At 45.3% G+C, this 23,307-nt stretch overlaps 1 protein-coding gene across 2 annotated transcripts in view; it reads right to left on the bottom strand.

The window, feature by feature from the left end:
• Positions 1-17,607, bottom strand: part of TGFBR2 (transforming growth factor beta receptor 2) — a 92,175-nt gene extending 74,568 nt beyond the window's left edge. The window contains exon 1 of one of the 2 annotated variants that reach the window (XM_024982893.2): positions 17,273-17,607. In XM_024982893.2, the coding sequence (XP_024838661.1) occupies positions 17,273-17,366 (94 nt within the window). In that variant the 5' untranslated portion in view covers positions 17,367-17,607. The remainder of the gene's footprint in view (positions 1-17,272) is intronic. The other variant, NM_001159566.2, reaches the window with a different exon arrangement.
• Positions 17,608-23,307: the final 5,700 nt, after the last annotated feature.

Here is a 23,307-nt window from a genome sequence, read left to right as displayed (position 1 = left end):
CTCTTATCGGTTACACTGGATTTAAAGTCAGAAAATGTGAGATTTTGAACCTAAAAAATGGTACTTCTTTGCTGGGAGACCAAGTAAATCCCTTGGTCAAATTCTCCATTTGCAGCCCAGCTGGGTAAGGCTAAACACGTGTTTCTCACTCTGGGTTCCCCATGAGAATCATCTGGGGATCTTTCAAAACAATACTGATGCCAGGGCCTAACCCCAGGGCAAAGAAGTCAAACTTTGGGGGGTTTGGTTCAGGCATCTAAAACTCCTTAGATAATTCTAACGTGCAGCCGGAATTTAAATACTGTTCAGGGAGGATTTATGCTATACAGAATGAAGACCTCAGCAGGGACAAACTTAAGGTGTAAGGACAGGGGTATGGTGCCCCTGGACATGGGCGGCCAGGCCCACCAGCCATTGGCCTGCTGTCAGGAAAACCACAGACTGCATTCAGACTGAACCTTATTATAAATGTTTACACAGGCAGGGTCAAGTTCAACCTAAGCAATCTTCATACGTGATTCAAGAAATCGTTTTAGGATGAAGCAGGGATCATAAACATAACGGCCTCAAGGCACTTATTTGCTATTGTATGAATTCCTTCCAGGAAGATCATTTTTAGATTAATTTTTAAGTGCAGATTTCACAAGTTCCTATCATTTAAAGGGTGGAAATCCTCTGCCAATCATGGAGAGGACAATAGGCCTAAAGGAAGGTCTGTTTGAAAAGTCTGAGGAGCAGGCTTCCTGAGAAAGCTGAATTTCTCAAGTGTTTTGACCCCCATAAGGGAAAACGAATAGTGAGTTCAAGGAGACGAACGTGAGAAAGCATATCTCCCTTTAGAGAAACTAGCAAAGAAGTTAACAGGACACACAGTTCCGTAGATCAGAGGTAACAGTTGTAGATAAACTCTTCCTTCAGAAAAATCACATACTTAAGTAGATAAAATACAAAAAAAAAAAAAGGTAAGTTTTAAGTCAGTATGTCCCAGCAATGTAATTTCTGTTTCTAGTCTTCATGAAATTTTTCTTTTTTCTATTTAAGCAAACACATATTGAGCACATGTTTCTATTTAAACAAACATATATTGAGCACCATCTATATGACAGATCCAAAAAAGGACCATTTCTAAAATGTTCAAAATGTATTTTCCTTATTACATTTGCCTTAACAGGAGTCAGTATGTAAAATGATACATTTTAAAGGATTATATAAAAGGCATTATTCCAGAGGATTTACTACAAGTCCCTTTACAGAAGAAAGTGTATAAAGATAACACTGAAATTTATTATAGTTGGGAGAGTCTCTCCAATTATGATACAAATTCATGAACCCAGTCATTATGTAAAGAAGCTCATCTGTTCTAGGAAACATCCACTGAGGAGGATCAGACTCATCTGGGATCCTGGTATGGGAAATCCTCCTGATGGACCTGCTGGGAGAGAAAGTGGTCCGTGGGACAGATGGGGCTGCTTCTATGCATTTCCTTAACCGAAATATAGTAAAGCAACAGCACAACCCAACTTCTCTTTTTATGAACTCTCTTAACTATCCTTGTGCGCTGGCAGCCTGAATGAGGCTTCTGCCAATGAGGCCATTTCTTACCAAATCCTTTCAAGATGTCATAATCACAGGTGCAGTCTTCACAACTCCTCAAGGTATGATTTCTTTCCTATCAAAGCAATGTGACTAAACACTAGAGGTCTAATGTTACTCATTTCTGCCAGCCCAAACAACTGTGTTTTTCCCTCCATCTTTTCCAGACATCTGTCTTTAAGAAGATCTTCGAAGGGATCCCAGAAGTCCCTGATCTCGGGGCCTTCCCACATAAAGACCCTCACGTTCCTGACCACGTCATGTACCTTGAAGCTCAAGGTAAGGCAGACCTATAGGACTAGGGCAATGGCCACGGGCTCTTCTAAATGGCAACATCTGTCTCGAGACAATGGTGACATAACTCTAGACCACATGGTGTTAAAAAGAGAAACTGTCCCCACAAGAAAAGGGGAAACAGAAAAATGACTCACAACACAGTCTGAACTCCAGTAAGACTGGTGGACAAAACCCTCAGAAAAACGTCTGGCAGGAGGGAATGCTCCACTCCTAAAGCCGGCTTCTCAGGTTTAAGGCAGAAACACGAGGCCTCTGACACCCACCCTCCCATTCGCTTTTCTACAATTCAGTTATAGAAGCAGAAAAACACGACGGGACCAGGGTTCTGCTCTTATATTTAATTATAAATGAAGCAGCGAGGGAATATAATGACTAAAAATGGTGAAAGACAAACGATACTTTACGATGCCTCTGGGGGTTTCATCTTTCTAGGCCTTCGTTTCCGTGTCTGTGAAATGGGATAAGTAGACCCATCTCGGAGGGTTGTCTCCAAGGTTACATGTGATGGGCAAAGGAAAGTGTTTTACAGATACCGAAGTATTCTGTGAACATATGGGATGATTAAAACACCGTTATAATCAGACACGATCTATACGTTTTCTTCAAAGTTAGCTGACGAGATTTTTTCCACTGGTCTTCTCTCCCCAGTTCGTCTCAATGGTAGTGCGTGTACATGCGTGCTCAGTCCTATCCGACTCTCTGTGGCCCCACAGGCTGTAGCCTGCCAGGCTCCTCTGTCCACAGAATTATCCAGGCAAGAATACTGGAGTGGGTTGCCATTTCCTTCAAGTTATTCAAATCACTTCTCTTTTCTGTCTCCCTGGCACTGGTTTTCCATCTGCCTGGACAAGTAAGCAAAGGACTATTTGTACAACATTTGCTGAGCTTTAAACTTTCATTTAACAGCTATTTTAACAATGAAAGACATTGTATACGTTCCCAAGAGATATGCACACAGAGGGCGGTGGGCAGAAACGCTCACTGAAATCAGGTCCTTCCCCTGCAGCCCTGCTCGCTGCTGATAAAAGGCAAAGGAGCCCATAGTGTCCTGAGGTTTCTGTGACTGCTGTCAACCAGCACAATCCTCAGTTCCCCGTAGCCTCGTGCTTCTCTTATAGCTTCAAGACACTGCAGCTGAGAGAGCACGAGGGCCGCAGTTTCCATGGGCGGCCTGTGTAACCTGGAAGATGATTTAAGAAAAGCGACTCGGGACCAATTAATTCGACTTTGCCAAGATTTTTCAGGGGCTTCCTCCAAAAACTTTCAGGAATATAAATTATTTTAGAGTACGGGTCATCAGGAAAATAGTCCATTGTATCAGAGGTCAGGAATTGTTTGAGGCTTCCTTTTCCAGAACTTAAAGCAAGATGTATAAATAAAGACATACAGAGAAGAACAAAACTGCTTTGACTGGCAGAACGTCAGTGACACAGACAACTAACATTTAGTCCATTGTTTTTACATAAAAGAAGGGATCCCTTGAGAAGCAAAGCCAATAGGCTTAGAGCAGAGGGGCTTCGAGGTTCAAGTTCATTGGAGTTCTAACACTCACTCAAGAAGTAACCACTGAACTATTAGGAAACCAGATTCCGTACTGGGCCCTGAGGACACAAGAGGCCTCTAATTCAAAACTGGAAATGGGACACATTCTGATTTTGACAAACTGCTTTGCAAAGTGTTGAATAAACAGAAGTGAGTCTAAAATTGCCACAAACATCCCCACATTTTGGAATATTCGTGTTTTCATCAGTTTCGAAAGCTCACCAACGGCACATCAGATTAAAAGCATTCTCTGTCTAGTAAGTGCCACAGAAATATTAAGACGCAAATTCCTTATTTCACCTCCTTTCCCCCCACCAATAGAGCAGGCAGGGCTGGCTTGCTAGTCCATGTCCATATTATTTTATGAAGTCTACTCCAGAATGTCCACAGAGGAGGGCTGAGGGGTGAGGACTCAGCTGGAAAGGAGGGGAGAAGTGTCTGGAAGTTGTGCTGGCCCAGGAGGCACCCCAGCAACGGAGCACTGACACAGGGGCTGTGGAGACCACGGTGATGGCAGGGCTGAGACCTTTCAGGCCTTCTCTGGAGACCCACCCCCATTAAGTGCCCACCTAAGGCAGCCTTTCTACCTGTCTCCTACCCGTGAGCTATTTCCACAGGACTTTTCCAAATGTGCCAACAGGAGTCCCTTGCAGACGGGATGTTTTCCATTGGGCAGGTAGGATGATGTCTTCAGCAGCTCTCTACCACCCCACTAGCCCAGCATTCAACAGCCCCTTCTCCAACCATCCCAACACAGGAAATAAGCTATGAGTCAGAAAATGAAAGGCAGAACTGGCGAAAAAAAAAAACAACTGTCCTAAGTCGTCAGATGGTATGATTTACTTTGACTTTTTCTGGCCTCTGTAGTCATAGCACATCGGGCCCTTGACAAAAGATGCACACAAGAAGATAAATGAATCAAAGGCGGCTGTGATGGGTGGAAAAACAACAGCCCTCCCACCCACAGAGTGCAGCTCCCCCAGATTCACAGAGACTACAGGCTGAACACACAGGAAACCTCCACTGTAAAGAGCCACTTACACAAGTCAGGACGCGCGCGATTTCCCACAAGCCCGTGGCTCTCTCACATACCCGCAAGGTGGCTATAAATAACCAGCCCTGAAGGCCTCCCTGGGGGAGCAAAAAACAAAATCTTGTCAACCCCCCACCCGCCATGTCAGATTTATAAGCAGCATCCCTGGCCTTTAGAAGTAATGAATTTCAAACCCAACAATCTTTTCAGTGACGATGCATGCTGAGCACCAGGGGAAAATCAGACAGATGGCTCTCCCTCAAAGGGTTTTCCTTCTAGGATGAGATTTAAAACACACACACATCTAACCACAGGGAGCTTCCCTCCAGGGCTGCCCAAGAGGACGTGAGGCCTGATGGAGAGACTGTGAAGGGAAAAACAGGACAAATCTGACTGCAGATGCGACAGGAGAAGTGGGGTTTGGCCAGGCATTGTTTCAAAGGAACAGAGGTGTCGTTGGGTATGAGGAGAGAACGGGAAAACTGCAGAGCAGAACAGTCACGGGCTAGAGAAGCTGAGTGAAATCAGGGCCTAAGGATGCAAGAGGGCAGAACGGGGCTGAGGGAGAGGCTGGTCCCATCCAGGCCTGTGGTCGTCCAGCTGATGCCGGGTCCTGTCTGTGCGCCCTAGACCAGGGATGCACCCAGACCTCAGGAAGGAAGCAAGGACCTTGCAGTCACCCCGGACCCATGGAGAGGATCCACGGAAGGCTTCCCAGCAGGTCACCTGTCAACATGACAGTTGCGGGGCAGAGTTAACTGATGGGATACATACTGTGTGCTGGAGAGACGAGAGGTGTCCATGGGCGGAAACCAATGAGGAGAGCCTTACAGATGACAGAAAACAGGAGCTCAGTCTTGCACTATGGTAGCATAATTTAAGAGCAAAAATGCATTTCTTGTAACTAGGTAATTGTTGTAAATAGTGTCTGATTAATTAATTAAGAGAGTCAGAGGCTTCTCAGGTGGCACCAGTGGTAAAGAACCTGCCTACCAATGCAGGATCCCTGGGTCAGGAAGATCCTCCGGAGTAGGAAGTGGCAACCCACTGCAGTGTTCTTGCCTGGGATGGACAGATGAGCCTGGCGGGCTACAGTCCATGGGGCCACAAAGAGCTGGATGTGACGAGTGTGTGTACACACACACTATACGAGACTCTATTTGAAAGTTACTCTGATAAATAAGTTGAGATCTGATGGGAAAGAAGCAACATGAGCCAAGGCTGCAATGGAAAGTTTTTTCTACGTTTTGTTTGTTTTTGCCAAGTAAGATGTCAAAAGAAAAAAAAAGGTCAGAAAATAAAATTATTTGGAAAAATCAAAAAGTTGTTATGAGAACGAGTTGTTTCTACTGACAGGGAGCCACAACTATTGGAAGATAAAAGCAGCTGAGGTACAAACATTGCCTTCTGTTGAGTAAAATACAGAAGCTCATCAATGAAGAAGCCAGTCATAGGGCTCTCAGAACAGTCTAAAATCAATGTTGAGGGATTCAAGAAAAATGGAATCCTCCCTGAGCATTGACCAAAAACATTTCTCAAGACAATAGATTTTTTTTCCATATTGAAAAGTAGAACCACTTCCTGAAAAACCAGACATTAATTCATTAATTTATTGGAAACATACTTTATATACAAGGGATTGCAACACATTTTAAGACACGCCAGCGTATAATAGCTGCTGACTTAATTATGGCCTACAAATGTCAAGGTGTTCTGTGATTAAATGCCTAAAGAGTAAACATGATGAATGCTGAGTTTAGCAGAGAAAAGGATCCCTAGGAGCTATACTTGGTGGTCTTGGGACAGTCAGTGGAGGAAACAGGCATGAAGGATGCTCTGGGTAAAGTGAAAGTGAAAGTTGCTCAGTCGTGTCTGACTCTTTGTGACCCCATGGACTACACAGTCCATGCAATTCTCCAGGCCAGAATACTGGAGTGGGTAGCCGTTACCTCCTCCAGAGGATCTTCGCAACCCAGGGATCGAACCCAGGTCTCCTGCGTTGCATGCAGATTCCTTACCAGCTGAGCCACCAGGGAAGCCCAAAAGACATGGGTTAAGACCTCAATTAACTGACTTGCTTTCAGCAATTTTCTTTCCTGCTAGCCTTAGAGCATTACTTACCCTCGGTTAAAACGGGCCCTGTAGCTAAGGACGAGTCAAAGTACCCCCATAAAATGGGCAGCTACCCTTCCTTGAATTCTTCCTTATTTTCCCCAGTGACAGAAAAAAGTCTGATCTGACATACTGAAATCTCTGCAGATCACTTGATACTCCTGGGGAAAGGTTTCCATAACATCACAGCAGTGCTTCTCACACTTTAATGTACACATACATGAAACACCCAGAGATCTCGTTAAAATGCAGAAATCAGATTTGAGGCAGTAGGTATGGGTAGGGGTCGAATATTCCGCATTTTCCATAAGCCCTCAGTGATGCAGATTCTGCTGGCAGCCCGACCGCCCTTTGGGTAGCAAAGTACTGGAGCATCTTTCGTTGCTGTTAGCAGGGGACGATAGAAAGGCATCGTTTTTGACCTCAAGAATTTGGCCTCATGGCACACTACAGGTCATGAAAGGTGGATGTGGAAAGAGAAATGAGGCTCCTGGAGAGTGAGGAAGGAGAGCTAGCAGGGCTGCAGGGGGAGGGGACGGACAACAGAAGAGGGCAACAGACGGGAAGGCTGGCTGGCCCGCTGCGCATTAGAGCGAGTAAGCGGCCACGAGAGAAGCTAGGATAGGAGCGTGCCCAGGCTGGGTTCAGAGGGCTAGAGACTATTTTAAAACAACGAACTTCAAGGTATTGCAGAACAGTGAATACAAAACGTTGCTATTGGGTGTTTTGTTTTGTTTTTGCCTTTTCACATATTTGAAAGCAAATTCTATCATATGGTCTTTCTTTTTTTGCTCAATATTATGGGTTTGAGAGACTAAAACATAAATGTAAGCTGTGATAACAAGACAGTCATCCAAAGCAACAGTCAGAAGATTCCTCCGCTGCTGACTATACAGAAATGCAATTATGGAACTCGGAGCTACGCCCCTGCCAAAAAGAGCATCTGAAAACTGCCCGGATGAAGCAAATTCTGGCCTTTCTGAGAATGTTTGGAGAAATTTTTGAAAGGCAAGACAAGACTAGCTATATTCAGACAAGTTTCCATTCGTTTCCCCCAAAAGACAGATGCTCCTTCAGGGTTCTCTTTTCCTAGACGTAGAGAAGCATTTCCTAACTCTCTACCTTAGGAAAACTATTCACAGACCTTCTCACCAACTCAGAGGAAGGGGAGGATGCCAACACTGTAATTAAGCAGAGGGAAATGGCGCTCCCACCCAAACCCAGGCCGCCTTTCTTCAGCCAGGAGGAGACAGCGGGAGCTGCAGGAAACGTGCTCTTTGCTGAGGAAGTCTCCACAGGCACTTGCACTAGGAGATTTCCAAAATAACCGGGGCTTGCTTCTTTCTTTAACAGCATCCACTCCCAACAAACTCCAACTGGATGTCTGTGTTATTTGTCTATTCCAATCTGGGATGACTTTCAATAGTTTTCTATTTTGATTAGTTAATGATTATGTTTTCTAAGTCAACATGGATGATTTCCTTTACTAACACCCAGCTTTTTCAGGACAGAAAAAGCTGCAAATCTTATCCAGTTTAATTCTTGTCACTATACATAGAAGAAAAATGAGATCCAGGGAGCCCAAAGAAGGTAACCAGGCCCCGAGACACCTTGACGGCCAGTATGATGGGGTTGAATCTTTATCAGCGGTCTCCTAGGCAGAGACTTAATCTCAAAACCATGGGTCAAAGCAGGCTTAGATCATTCAAGATTAAGGTTCTGTGATAATTACATACTTACAACTTCTTTTTCTACTTGGCATGGGGCCTCTAAACTAGCAAAATGATGAAGATGTTAGGGAAAAAAAGTTTTGGTCTGGTAATGTAACAGTGCAGACTTCAGAGTATTTATATGGGATTGGGGGTGGGGAAAATTTTTAATTTATTTTCTAAGTCAACAAGCAAACCCTACCGTTAGGCACAGAGTCAGGTCTTCTGGAAGCTGAAGTTTATCAATTTTAAGGGCACTCCTTAGGAAAAAGAATATAAAACTAAGAACAGAAATTTAGGTATGAAAGTGAGTATTTAGAATTTAGAGTGGCATCTTACAAATTCCAAATTTTAAGAAGCTGCAGATACCACAGATATAAAATTTAAAAGAAAACAAATTAACTGCTTGATACACCTCTCAGATACATGCTACTACAGTTTTTGGTTGCATTGTCTTTAATCATCTCTTCCAATGGTATTTTGCAATATCTCGTTAGAGAAAATTTAAAATAACTCGATACTTCCTCTAGAATTGATAACCACAATTTGTAATTTATTCTTCTTTTCCCCTTCTTTCTGGATGCACTGTGTGGCATGCGGGATCTTAGTTCACCAACAGGATTGAACTTGCATCCCCTGCAGCAGAAGTATGGAGTCTTAACCACTGAACTACTGGGGAAGCCCCTAGAATTTTTTAATTTATTCTTGAATAACTTGTAAGTATATTTTGGCTTCATAATTAACTCATGTAATTAGTATCATATGAATGTTTTGAGATGCCTCTAAATTTGGGAAAGCCTCTATATCAAGTTTCTTCTACAGATGAGATGTAATTTTCAGGGCATTGCAAGATGTCTTAAATATTCTTTACCTAGATGACACTTGTTAACTGTATTGCCAGGGTCCCTCCTAGAGCAAGAAGGCAGGCCTGTACCAGGGAGAAGCCTTGAGGTTAAGTTCTATCCACATCATGGTAAAACCACCTTGGCACACCATATATATCCTGCACCTACTTATACATCCTTGAATTCATCCTTGAATTTCCCCAGTCCTTCCAAATAAAGTGTCTGTTTTGTTCAGAATACCTAAACTCCTTGATGGCCATGATTCAGCCAGGGCTATTTCATCTGATGTGTATATTTCATTTTCTCATTAAGGTCACAAGATAGGCCTAATGTCTGACTACCTGGTGTATGGATTAAACATTCTTTTATTTAAAGAAATTAAATGGGATAACATATAAAGAAGGCCAAAGCATTAGAAAAATGTTGGCTATCACCATTATTTCTCTGAACTCCAGCACCCAGGCTATAAAGGAGGAGTGGTGTGTATCAATTGAGGTGGCCTGTTCAGTACAGCATAACACTTAGGGTCTAAGTACCCAAATCAGACCATCTTGGGTTCAACCCCAGTCTAACCATTTGCTAGCTGAGTGGCCTTAGTTAATTTCCCTGATCTCTAGAAGACTTACTACGAGCATTATAAAGTTTACCTGCCTGGAGGTTAAATAATACACAGTAAGTGCTCAATGTGGTCCAATGAGTGTCACTAAAATCATAACGTTATCAGGAAACCTGCCCATAAAGTCTCTCACATGAAGCTTCCTCAAGACGAAACACCACTGCGGGGGCTTGAGCCACTGTAAGCTACCTTAGCAAAGTTCTGCAGAGTTCAGGACCACCAGCAGTCATCCACAAAGCAGCGGAGTGAACTTTCTGCCACAGCTAATGCATCCTCCACCACAATTTACACCTTTAACAGAACAAGTGGAAAATGTTGATAACACACACCTGACTCCCTATTTTCCTTCAAAGACACTCATGTTGATTCTGCGAAGCTACCAGTTCCCAAAAATGCACAGTTTTGACAAAAATACCTTGTACGGTATCCTAAGGGCTTTTTATTTCTTTATACTGTACTGATATTCCTGTTTCCTTAAAAAGGCTTGAGAAGACCACAGCTCTCTCAAATAAAATATTTACAATAGGAGAAGAAAACATCCAGATAAGCTGCACCGTGCCTCATGTTCCCAAGTCCAAGAGGAAACGCCAGCAAGACACTGGGAAATCTTAAAGAAGCTGTGTAAGTGAAATCCTGGCGAGAACAAGTAAAATGAATAAAGCTTAAGTTTCCTGCACGAAAAGACAAGCCATGAAAAACTGAATTTCCTCAAGGAGATACAATACTATGATTACTGCCAAACTCTTAGCCTTTTCATTAAGGAGCAATCTCTTTACTCCAGGGAAAATATGATACAATCCACAACAACTAATTTTATACCTAACACCTCAGCAAAGGCATGTGGTTTGTACAGATCCACCCCCGGCATCGGAACACCCAGGGCAGCAGCATACTAATGGTGGCCCACAGATCACAGGTCAGAATACTGAAAGTTACAGATCACACTAACCAACTGTTCAGCAAAACAGGTTTGATCCTTCTGCCTCAGCTGACAAATGCACCTTGATAATGTCTTAGAAAAGGCCAAGTTCAACTCTCAAACTTTTGACCTGCTCAGAATCCAGCCCAGGAAATGGGAAAACACCGTCCCAGACCTGGCCAACGATCTACCTTCCTCTTTCCACTGGCTGCTCCATCAGGCACCAAGAGAGACCTTGTGACATGTCAACTCCCCAGTTTTAACGTTCACACCCCCTACATCCCATATATACACAGCTGTGCCTTCGCCACCTCTCAGGCCCACAGACCAGTGGCTACAAAGGTCCACAGGAAGATGGGCCAGAGATCCACACGAGCTGTACAAGCTGGTCCACAGCCGTCCGAGCAGCATATTCTGGGTTGCCAGGCACCTGAAACTGATCTACAAAGGGGAGACTTTGAGGACTTCCCTGGTAGTCCAGTGGTTAAGAATCCAACTTGCAATGCAGGGGACGCGGGTTCGATTCCTGATCAGGGAACTAGGATTCCACATGACATGCAGCAACAAAGCCCACACGCCACAGCTACTGAGCCCATGGGCCACAGTTAGGGAGGCTGCGCGCTGCAATGGAAACTCCCACGTGATGCAACAAAGATCCTGCATGCATCAACTAAGACTCAAGGCAGCCAACTAAATACATGAATATTTTTAAAAAATAAAATGGGAGACTTTGGACTCACAGGGCCAGGGGTTTCCTCATCCCATGGACAGGGGCCTGACCAGAGAAGAATAAAAGCAGTGCCCTTTAAATCCCAGGGCAGAGGCTCCTGTTGCCTGTATACTAGGCCTATATTTTAACTAAGCAGAAAAACTTGGTGAGGGGCAAATATCTTATCAAAAAAGAGCACAAATAAATTTTAAAAAGAGCTGTATAAAATAAAGGGCAGGCAACCTTCCCCAGACACAATCTCACCAGCCCACACACTTGCCCCAAGATAAGTCCATTCTAATGATCTATAGCTTCAGCCCTGAGAACAGACCTAGGAACCCTGAAGAGACTAAGCAGGAAATCCTAAGTTGACCACAGGCAAGGAGGCAGTTGAGCGCCAAGACTGAAAATGCTGATTATGGCAAGTAAAAGAGAGATCCTTTTGGGAGGCAAAGAATATTAGCCGCCTATAAGTTTCCCAATGAGTGAGACACCAAAAATCAAGTCATCCCCCTTTGTGATCCTGGAAAAATCCTACTCTTTCCACCCATTCCAGCAGCTGTTGGAGGTCTGTACACAGATGCTGGTCCTACACGCCTGGAACCTAGGGTTGGCAGAGCACATCTTGAGAGACAGTCGGCCCAAGTCCAACTACTGTCAGTGGTCAAGGGACGGGTCACCGCAGGCTGTCCCACCACTCGGACACTATTATTAGGGACAGCTGAATTTCCCTGGGCAAAGAGACTCTCCCTATCCTGATTTTCTGTAGTATGATGACAATCAGATGACAATTAGGAAGGAGGCAGATCACAGGAGCAAAGTAAATCATGGTCTCTGAGTCACTGAATGAAACAGTTCAGTTCAGTTCAGTCGCTCAGTTGTGTTCGACTCTTTGGGACCCCAAGAACCGCAGCACGCCAGGCCTCCCTGTCCATCACCAACACCCGGAGTTCACTCAGACTCACGTCCATCAAGTCAGTGATGCCATCCAGCCATCTCATCCTCTGTCGTCCCCTTCTCCTCCTGCCCCCAATCCCTCCCAGCATCAGAGTCTTTTCCAATGAGTCAACTCTTCGCATGAAGTGGCCAAAGTACTGGAGTTTCAGCTTCAACATCAGTCCTTTCAATGAACACCCAGGACTGATCTCCTTTAGGATGGACTGGTTGGATCTCCTTGCAGCCCAAGGGACTCTCAAGAGTCTTCTCCAGCACCACAGTTCAAAAGCATCAATTCTTTGGCGCTCAGCCTTCTTCACAGTCCAACTCTCACATCCATACATGACCACAGGAAAAACCATAGCCTTGACTAGACGGACCTTTGTTGGCAAAGTAATGTCTCTGCTTTTGAATATGCTATCTAGGTTGGTCATAACTTTCCTTCCAAGGAGTAAGCGTCTTTTAATTTCATGGCTGCAATTACCATCTGCAGTGATTTTGGAGCCCCCAAAAATAAAGTCTGACACTGTTTCCACTGTTTCCCCATCTACTGAATGGATATTAGATGGTAAATTCCCCTTTCCTATGATAGCACTTGACTCACTCCGTAACTTCCATCTCCACACATGTTCACACAGATACACTGAGCAGAACACAAGGAAGGCGCGATTAGAAAATGCACACACACACACACACACACACACAGAGGCTAACTTCAAGTGGCCTTGTACAGACTCCACCTTCCCCATTTATAAAATAAAGATAATGAAACTTAGCTTCTCCATTTTTTCTGAGGATTAAATTAGATAGGAATGTCAGGCCACTGGCTCAGAGAAGCTTCTCACATGTTACTTCTCCCTTCTCCTTACTTGTCCTTGAGATGAGCTAGTGTGCCTGCTTGGCTTCCCAAACCCCATAACATGCCAGGCAAGAAGGACCATCATCGTTATCCCACCTTGGTCAGAAGCCACAAGTGCATACAGAGCAAAATATTACAAGGGAAAGAAGGAGTGTGAAACATGGTGAGCGTTCCTGCTGCTAATGCCTATCTGTTAAATCACTTCTACTGAAAATCATGAGTTATTCTGGAATGCTACACCAAAGGCCCCAAAGGGCAGGAGCCAACAAGGTGACAGAGTTATGTTTTTCTGTGGAAATTGGCTAAATAATGCCATGCTGCAGCCAGGAAGGACATTTCCTCCACACCCTATTTTAAAGTGTTTTGGTGGTTTGCATCAGACCTAAATAAGAGCGACACTGCTCTTCTGCAGACAGCAGCTGCCCCAGGGCCACACTTCCCTTAGACAGACTCTGCTTCACTGCTTAAAAACCCAAACAGAAGACCCTGATGAAAAAAGAAACTTCAAAGCTAAATTTAGATTTCTGCACTTCATTTTTAATGAAAGTCTCCTTTCGACAATTTTCTAGAAAAAAAAAAAGGAGGGGGGGAATGGATTTGTATTTCTAGTATTCAGTGGAAACTATCTTTGGGAGAAAGTTGGAAAAAGTTTTGCAATGGCTTTGAATGCTCTACACAAATTCAATTGAACAGCTAAAGAGGCTGGTTTAGCTTTCCTCCATGTTTGTCAGAAGTTAAAAGCAGCTTTTCCAATAGATCATCAGAATAAAAGGACCAACGACACAGTATAAAACAGCAAAATTGCCTACTAAGATCAGAGCCAAACTATTCTCACTAAAAGTAAAGATTTGACCATTCAGACCAAGCACCCAATAAACAGTGACTGCCTGGGTGTGAACATGCCCGCCCGGCCTGCCCTGCCTCCCGGAGGATGACGTGGAGGCTCAGTGCAGCGTCTCCTAGGTGCTAAGTGATGCACCAGGTGTTGCTGGAGACCCTGGAAGTCAGAAAAACAAGTAAGACAAACCCACTGCCTTCGAGAGAGTCCCATAGAGAATTCTGCCTTACTCCTGTTACCAGAGAGGCCTGCCCCCTGGAGGGAAACTTTCGCTCCACCCAGGGCACTGAAAGCAGGTTTGCTTAAGATGACCCTTGAGGTAAGTCTTAAAAGATGACCGTAAATTATCCAAGGCAGCAGGAGTTCCAGACAGCAGCTTGAACAAAAGTGGGGTGACCCAACTGAGGGCCTGGAACAAGGCAGGCATAGAAAAGCATGGATCAAAGAAAAACCTATGTTCAGAGGGACAGTGGAGGGAATGGAAGGAAACACTCAACACTCACCAAAGTGGGCTTCTGACAAAGGGGTCTAGGGTCCATAATACTTCCTAGGACCCAGGGTTAGAATATATATCCTTCTCTGGGTCTCAACACACTCCTGTATCTTAGACTCAACAGAGGCAAAGACCAGGCCTGTCTTATTTACTCAAGATGCTGTTTCCAGGTCTGAGCCACCTGCCTGGCACCAAATGACATTATAAATACTGTTAAGAAGGAAGAAAGGGTGATGGACATTTTCTGCAACAGCACCAATGAAGTGTCATTCTTAATTGGAAAAACAGGGTTTAAAATTTTTTTTTAAGTTGTGTTGATAATGGAAATGGAGACCATGTAGCAGGGATGCTGGTTCTACAGACAGCAGTGTTTCAAGGTGGGGTGCTACCCTTAAAAAAAGACCAGGAATCCAAAACATGATGCGCATCTTATAAAAACCGTAATTGCTTAAAAATAAGATGCCATTAATGCAAGTGACCTAAAGGTAAGAAACGTGCTTTCTGGGGACAAAAGCAAATAGATCAAATTCTAGGCCTAGTGGTTTCCAGAACCCTGACAAAATCAGCAGTGATTTGGGAAAAGAAATGTATCTGTACGGACATTTTCATCAACACTGAGTCCTCTACAAGGGTATCCTGTTAGGTATTTGAAAAGTAAAAGTTATATTTTTCAGATCTGAAGAGTTTTCAGACATTTAAAGTTCTCCTCCGAAGAGCAATTACTTAATTTGAGGCATTTAGGATAAGTGAGTCTACTAAGTCAAAAACAAAAACTCAGATACCTTTCAGTATATAGCTTAGTGATGTCTGTCCGTGTACTGAAATCCTTGGCTCACCTGTCAATATCCTAAACATAAGATGGAATTTTTTTTTAAGTAACCCAAGAGAAGGCTATAAAAAATCTTATTTCTTCCCTTACTATGCATTAAGATACTTTGAAAAATGTCACGACAGGTTACTAACAGGTTATGTTAGGAAAATCCTAAAACTACTGACTTCCATGGAAAATTAAATACAAGTAGAATTAGGTTTCCTATCTTGATTATAGCTACCTTTGACCTTTAACTATCTTCAAAAATGTAACTTCAAATGAATACCTATTACAAGGGTTAAACCATTTTGTGGCTTTAATTCCATAAAAATATGAAATCTGTGGGTTTTGTAATGCTGTTTAAAAGCCCAAATAAAAAGCCAGTTGGCTTTTAAGCTAATTGTTTAAAAGTGTGTATATAGATGAACTGAGACTGACTCATGAACTACTGAGTCTGGAATTTGCAAATCATAAATCTGATCCTTGTAAACAAACCCGAACAGAATCAGGGCCCACTAATTTCCTTCTTTCATAAACTGAAACAAAAGTTTTAATGATTTCTAATGTAAACTGAGAACTAAGGGTGCCATTTAAAATATTAGCAAAATATAACTTGGTTTTTTAAGAGTCTGGGGTATAATCAGAGAGTCAAACATTCTGGTACTGCAATATAAGAATAAAACAGTGGACTGTTAGTAAACTGTAGAACTCAAATTTGTGATAGGATCTTTTTGTTTACAATATTGCTTCTTCCTCATTCTATTAAAAACTCCCATCTCCATGCCACCTTCAACATAAAACATAAATCTTAAAAGTTGTCAATCCACTTCAAGTACTATGGAATGTCCTATGTAGAAACTCCTCCATATTTCTTCCAGACAAAACCAAAAGTGGTCTGCCTCTGGCCCTTGGTAAACAGAACGTGTCCTCAAGAGTGAAGAGGGCTGTCCGATCCTCTACATTTCATCCCTAATCCACGCAGGGCATCTCCAAGTCATCAAAAGGAAGGAGAGAGACATAAGATGATAAAGATGAAGGGAACTAAAATGATCCAGACCTAACCACGTCCTTTCACAGATGAGGAGACTGAGGCCCACGAAGGTCCAAAGACTCTGGGTCTGTTACCAGATCCCAGATGCATATACTCAGTTCTGTAGCTAAGAGTTGCAAAATTTCTAACTGTCGAGGTCTCAGGGATTGGATACTTTCCATAACAAATCCTTAAGAGCGCAATTTCTGCATTTTTCTCCTCGCAAAACCCTCTAGACATCAAGATCAGGTGGGCAGGGGGATTTAAGATTTTAACCCCTCTGTTTCCACCAAACCACTGCAAAGAGCCTTCAAGCCCGGAAGGAGGGGCTGTCCTGCTCCGGGCAACATCTCAGGCACCCAGCACCTAGCGGGCACTCAGTAAACACTCCGCCTTTCACCTGACAAGCCCCCCCTCTGGCCTCATCCATGCCTACCCCAAGTGGAACCAGACAACTTTCCTTTGGCAATCGCTCTCTTCCTCGAAACTTTGCTAGTTACTCCGGGCCAAGAGGCCGGTCCGGGGGCATGTGACCCTGGGAAGGAGCAGAGAATAGGGGACCCTGCCCTTTTGGGGAGCTGGGCCACCCCGGGCCCGGACCAGGTGTGCCCGCCGCTCACTCCGAGGCCCGCCGCGTCCTGCCTCCACCGATCACCAACTTCTCAAACTTCCCTTTCCGGGGGTGGGGGCGGCCCGGGACGCAGCGCCCTTCCTGCCCGCACAAAGGGGACCGGGCGCCCTGCGCGCCCCCCACCGAAGCCACTTTCCTGGCCTTTGGAAAGAAAAGCCCACCCGTCCCAGCACAAGGCACCGGGGCACGGGGACCCAGGCCACGTCCCGGCTTCGGCCCGCCTCCCAGGCCGACTGTCAAGCGCAGCCCGGAGGGGACCCGGGGACCCCGGCGCCAAGTCCAGGCGGGGAGCCACTCACCCGACTTGGGAACGTGCGGCGGGATCGTGCTGGCGATGCGCGTCCACAGGACGACGTGCAGCGGCCACAGGCCCCCGAGCAGCCCCCGGCCCATGGCAGCCCCCGCCGCTCCTCATAGACCGGCCCGAGCGCGTACGCCGCGCCTCCGCGCCCTCCGGACCCGCGCCGGGCGCCCAGCAGCGGTGCAGCCAGATGTGGCGCGGCGGGCCGCGGGGAGGGTGGCGGCGGGCGAGGCGCGGGGGGCCCCGGTGGCCGAGGGGAGCGGAGCTGGAGGCCGGCCCGGCCGGCGGGTGCGCGCGCGGAGTGTCGTCGGGCCCGGCGTGCGAGTGACTCACGACTTCGCCCGGGCGCCGCGGGGGAAACAGGAAACTCCTCGCCAACAGCTGGGCAGGACCTCTCGCCGCCTGGAGCCTGCTCCCCAGCTCGGCTCCCGGCCCTCGCCCTCTCTCGCAGCTGCCAATCACGGCCCCGGGACCGGCCCCTCCGGGGCTTTGGCAAACTTTCAGCGGCCCCTCGCTGCCCTCCACGTTCCCCGCTCCGAGGACTGCTGAGCAATAAGCGCACAAGTTCCAGAAAGTCACTGAACGCAGGGTGTATATGCACTCTCCAGAGCACCCCCAACCAGCATCCTCCCACTTCCCTACAACCCTCTTCGGGCTGCTTCTAAGTGCCTCAGAGCGGGGTTTTCAAACTTCAAGTGGCAAGAGTAGATGCTGAAATCGGAGTTGTTAGCACAGTTTTTTTCCCCCCAATAAAGTAGTATTTCCTCATTAGACTTTTGTTTCAATTAATTGTGTTTGCCTACATCGTCACATTGTAAAATGTTTATCTTACTGCAGGTGGAAAACTTCAGTGTGCCCCTGAAAATCGTGTTAAAAGGCGGCTTCTGCTTCAGCATGTCTTAAGAGGCATTATTTCTGATGAGCTCTTGGGTGATGCCTCCCAGTTGGAATCGCCTCTTTCTTTCTGGGAGTGACTCAGTGAGCAATTAATACAAGCCATCACAGAGTGATCATTGTAATGGGAAATGTTACCTTCAGAATGTATCAGGTAGGGCAGAAAGTGTGAGAGTAAAAGTGGCCTGGGGTCAGCTAAGTGCCAGGGTTTGCCTTCCAGCACTGTGATAGGACAGGACCCTGAGCGCCTCCCTGCAAAAGGGGACATGAGTGAGAGAGCAGAACGGGATGAACTTCCAACTTCCCCATCTCGGTTTGGTGGTCGTTTGCCCCCAAACAATCCTGGTGTATATTTGCTTCAAAGTTGAATTATTAGAAGGCCCCCCTTCTCTTCCCCATGTGTCCTCATTAGATATGCTCACCCTACTTCTAGCCCTGAAAGATTTAGATTCAGTACAGCCCTCTGGTCAGGAGATCTTCCAGGAGGTTACACAATACAACTCTTTTATCTGAGAGAAAGCTTGTTTGCAGAGGCAGGTGGCCAGCCTTACTGGGAATAAAGGCAACTAGCTCTCCCTGGAAACCCAACCCTGCCATCTTCCCTGTCAATCTCAAGAGTTCTTTTGCGTGATCCTGGAATAAACTTAAGTCTTGCCACCACTGCTCCACCCAGCGTGGAAGCTGCCTCTGCATGCATCTTTTAGGAAAAGACCACTTCCTAGCTCTAGACTTTAGGATGCAGGAAGTGGGATGAAATCAGCAGGGCTGGGCATCTTCCTTCCCACCAACGGCCTTGCCAAAGCCACTTGAGTGATGGAGAAAAGTTGAGTTCAAAATCTGTTTCTCCTGTTTCCTCCGCAGTCGCCGCCCAGGCCACCACCATCCCTTGAGTAGGAGTTTCCCCATCCATGCATCCCCAGTCAGGGCCATTCTGGGCCTTTTCACCCTATTTCTCAAATTAGAGTGGAAGTCAATTTTCCAAAAGGCAAACCTGATTGTCCCAACCCTTCTATTAAAGTCATTTGAAGACCTCCCACAGCTCTTGAGCTAGAGGATAGGAGCCAAGCTCCTTTAAGGTGCCCTGGAGCCAATTCCTCTCTTGTGACCTTCTCGGGTTTCTCCTCTTCCACTGAGAGCATCTCTAAATTCCTAGAACTTGCTCGGAGTGTGTTCCTCCCCACTCCACCAGAGGGATGTGCACTCCCCTTCTTCTGCTTCCTCTGTTCTCCCTTCCACCCAGCCTGCTCCTGGTCTCCCTGGGTGAATCCTGACTTCCTTGATGAGCAAGCTTTCCCCACCCTCCATTTTATTATAGATTCACTCGGCACCATAGGCCTCTCCTTTTTAGCACTTACTACACCTGCAGTTTTATAATAATTTGTGTCATTTTTTTCCTTTTTATTCTCCCAATTCATGTCCAAATTTCTCAAGGACAGGAATTATATATCTTTTCCTCCACTCACTATTGTATACTCAGGACCTAGCACAGAATAGGTGTTTAAGAGACATTTGTTATGTGAATAAATGAATGAGGTAATCAAGATTCAGAAGAAAACTGTACTTAATCATCCTATTTAATCTCTCGGGACAAGGCATTCTATTACCTAACAAACTGAGATATAAACAAGCTAGATTTTAGCTGAGGATGATGTCATACTACTTCCTTTTCTTACAAATGGAGAAGTATGTGGTTTTGTTTTTTTCTTTTTTTCTAAACTCACCCAAGTTCCTCTGGCCAGTATACATACACTCACTTCCTTACTCCCAGAAACACAGTGAGGCAAATAAATGCCCAATCAATTCCAAAGGCCTTCTTTTCTATATTTATTGCATGCAATGAACAGATATTCTACATTGAGGCCAGGTTTAAGGTATTTGAATCCAGGATGGAATATTTAACTGGTGATCTCTGTCATTGTATATGATTAATGCTGGTTTTAATTTTGTTTGCCTTTAACATTTCTGATGTCATCCTCAATCCCCTGTGAAATTGAGAGTCTGAATTCAGCATTGCCAAGTGCAGACTCATCTTTCAGAAACCACTGAGGTGAAATCAGAGTCATGTAAACTCACGTATACTGCAATTTGACAATCTTACATATCTGTCAATATGACCTTCCTTTGGGGATTCTCACTGTAAGAACAGTCTGATACCCTTAAGCCATGGTCCTCTCACACAGTTGCATATTTAACTTAATGTCATCTACTGTGCATTCACACAAGCAGTTAAGATCCAGTTGCAAAAACTAGGCCTTTTACAGATGGAAACAAAAACTAAAAGTATGACTCCTGGCTTGAAAAACAAGGAGGGGGAGTTTTCTCTGGTTGTCTAGTGGCTAAGACTCCGAGCTCTCAATACAGAGGGCCCAGGTTCAACCCCTGGTCAGGAAGCTAGATCGCACATGCAGAAACTAAGACCAGCACAGCCAAGTAAACAAACAAATAAATAGAAGGCTGGAGGAACTATGTTAGAGAAGGAAAACAAGGGGGAACATTTTATGTTCTGATCAAATTGAAAAACAGTGAAAACCAACTTGAACAAAAGTTACACAGCCTGCATATCTTCGTTTTCCAGCTTTACAAACTCTGAACATAAACACAGAAAACAACCGGACTGGATCAAAATGTGGTTACTGCAAGTCTTGCATCTCCCAGCTGTGATGAGGCAAGAACTTTCCACTCCTCTGAACTTTCTGACATGCAGCTGTTGAGGTTACTGGAACTAAAGCAGTGGTCAGGGAAATTCCTCTCCACGTACCTTGGCCATTCTGCATCCTCAGCTCCTACCTCTGGACCAATTTTCCTTCCATTGTGAAGGTGACCAATAGCACTGAGACAGCAGTGAACGCGTGAGGGACACCCAGCCTCAGTCCGTCCAGGATGCTACCTCCTCCAGGAAACATTGTGATTCCTCCGAGCCTAATGCCATCCCTCCTCCCCCAGGGAGAACCCTAGGAGCATTTAGTTTATTTAACCTATCAGGCTTTCCTGCTGGCTCAGTGGTAAAAACTTTGTCTCCCAGTGCAGGAGACTCGGTTCGATCCCTGGGTTGGGAAGATCCCCTGGAGGAGGAAACGGCAACCCACTCCAGTATTCTACCCTGGGAAATGCCATGGACAGAGGAGCCTGGCAGGCTACAGTCCATAGGGTCTCAAAAGAGTCTGACACGACTGAACGACTAAACAACGACCTATTTTTAAAATGTTTTGTCCCATTTTGACATGGAGCATATTCATTTATTTGGAGGAATTCTAACCCATCAATTACAAAATCTTTGCAAGCACAGATTTTTCTCAGCTGTGAACCCAACTCTGTGCCCTACAGTATTCAGTGCATGTCTGTCCTCACTAAAGAGAAAAATGAGCATCTTTCTCGACTCCATTTTCATTTCCTTGTTTGCAGTTCTCCAGATATTCACAGAAACTGCAATTCTGCCACGTTTACAGAAACCATGAACAGCTTCTTTTGGAGACAACAAAACCTTTTAAAATTACAGAAGTAATATATGTTAATTTTAGGTAGAAAAATTCTGAAATACAGATAAGTCAAAGGCAGAAAATGAAAAGGATCCTTAACCCTGTCACCCAAAGATAATCCCTTAACTTCTGGAGCATGTCCTCACAGTATTACTCTACTTTTCACCTTGCAGGTAAGCACACATAAGCAACTGTATTTGGCCAAGGTTGCAGAGTAGTATGGAGAAGGCAATGGCACCCCACTCCAGTACTCTTGCCTGGAAACTCCCATGGAAGGAGGAGCCTGGTGGGCTGCAGTCCATGGGGTCGAGAAGAGTTGGACATGACTGAGCAACTTCACTTTCACTTTTCACTTTCATGCATTGGAGAAGGAAATGGCAACCCACTCCAGTGTTCTTGCCTGGAGAATCTCAGGGACGGGGGAGCCTGGTGGGCTGCTGTCTATGGGGTCTCACAGAGTTGGACACGACTGAAGCGACTTAGCAGCAGCAACAGCAGCAGAGTAGTAAGGACCAGAGCCCGGCTGCGAAAGAGGCTTGTCCAGCTCTGGAGTCTCCACTCTAGGGTAAGCTGATCAGGTGGTTGATCTACCTGCACCCTGTATTCTGAGAAGACTCTGGAAGGATCAGCACCACCCTTTGCTGTTGCTTCCTTGTCTCTTACTCATTAATCAGCCTCTGCAGCCCCCGCCCCCCGTCCGGTGGAAACTCCTTTTGTTTGACTCACATCTTGGTCTGCAACCAATGCACCCCGTAGGCACAATTCAGTCAGAATCTTGTCTAACGCTGTAGACACTTGCACATCTTCTCCTTCCTTTGACTGCCGTGTTGCTTCTGTATCCCCATGGTACTGACTGAATTGTATCCCCAACATTCACAGGTTGAAGCCCTACCCTACAACATGACTGTCTTTGAAGGTAGGATCCCGACCCCCTGTGACCAATGTCCTCAGAAGGAAAGGATGTTGCTGTGAATACACAAAGAAAAAGCCATGTGCACTCACAGCGAGGAGGCGGCTGCCTGGGAGCCAAGATGACAGGCCTCAGCAGAAACCAAACCTGCCACCACCCTGACTTTAGACTTCTAGCCTGTTGAACTGTGAGATATAGATTTCTGTTGGGTAAGCCATGGAGTCTGCAGTATTTTGCTATGGCAGCCCTAACAAACTAGTCCACCCCACTTTCTGCCTGCTTCTCCAGCTGCTCCTTCTCAGTATCTTCACAGGTTTGTTTCCGTCCAGTCATCACTGGTCAGTGCTGGTTCTTATGATGCTTGTTCTCTGCCCCTTCTCTCGTTCCTTCTGTGGAACACAGCTATTTCTATGACTTTACTAATCTATGTTCCCAAATCTAATTATCAAGCTCTGATTTTTCACTGAAGCTACAATTATTCCAACTGCCTACTCGACTCTCTTCATGGGTGTTCCACTGGTACCATACGCTCATTATTCTAAAATTGGACTCCAGAATATCTGTCCTGTGGTACATTTCCAATATGAAGAAAAGGCTCTATCTTTCATGGGTAACCCAAGCCAGAAAGATAAAAATCAGCCAAGAGTTTGCCCCTATTTTGCCCCCCAGAACCAACTGGGAATTAGGATCTTTTTATTTTCTAAATACTGAGTCTGTTCCACTCCCATCCTCAACACCGGCGTTATTTTAGCT

The sequence above is a fragment of the Bos taurus genome, chromosome 22 (genome assembly GCF_002263795.3).
Source record: "Bos taurus isolate L1 Dominette 01449 registration number 42190680 breed Hereford chromosome 22, ARS-UCD2.0, whole genome shotgun sequence".
Classification (NCBI taxonomy): Eukaryota; Metazoa; Chordata; class Mammalia; order Artiodactyla; family Bovidae; genus Bos; species Bos taurus.
The sequence above is the reverse complement of the archived record's forward strand: the minus strand, read 5'-3'. Positions and strand labels throughout refer to the sequence as shown.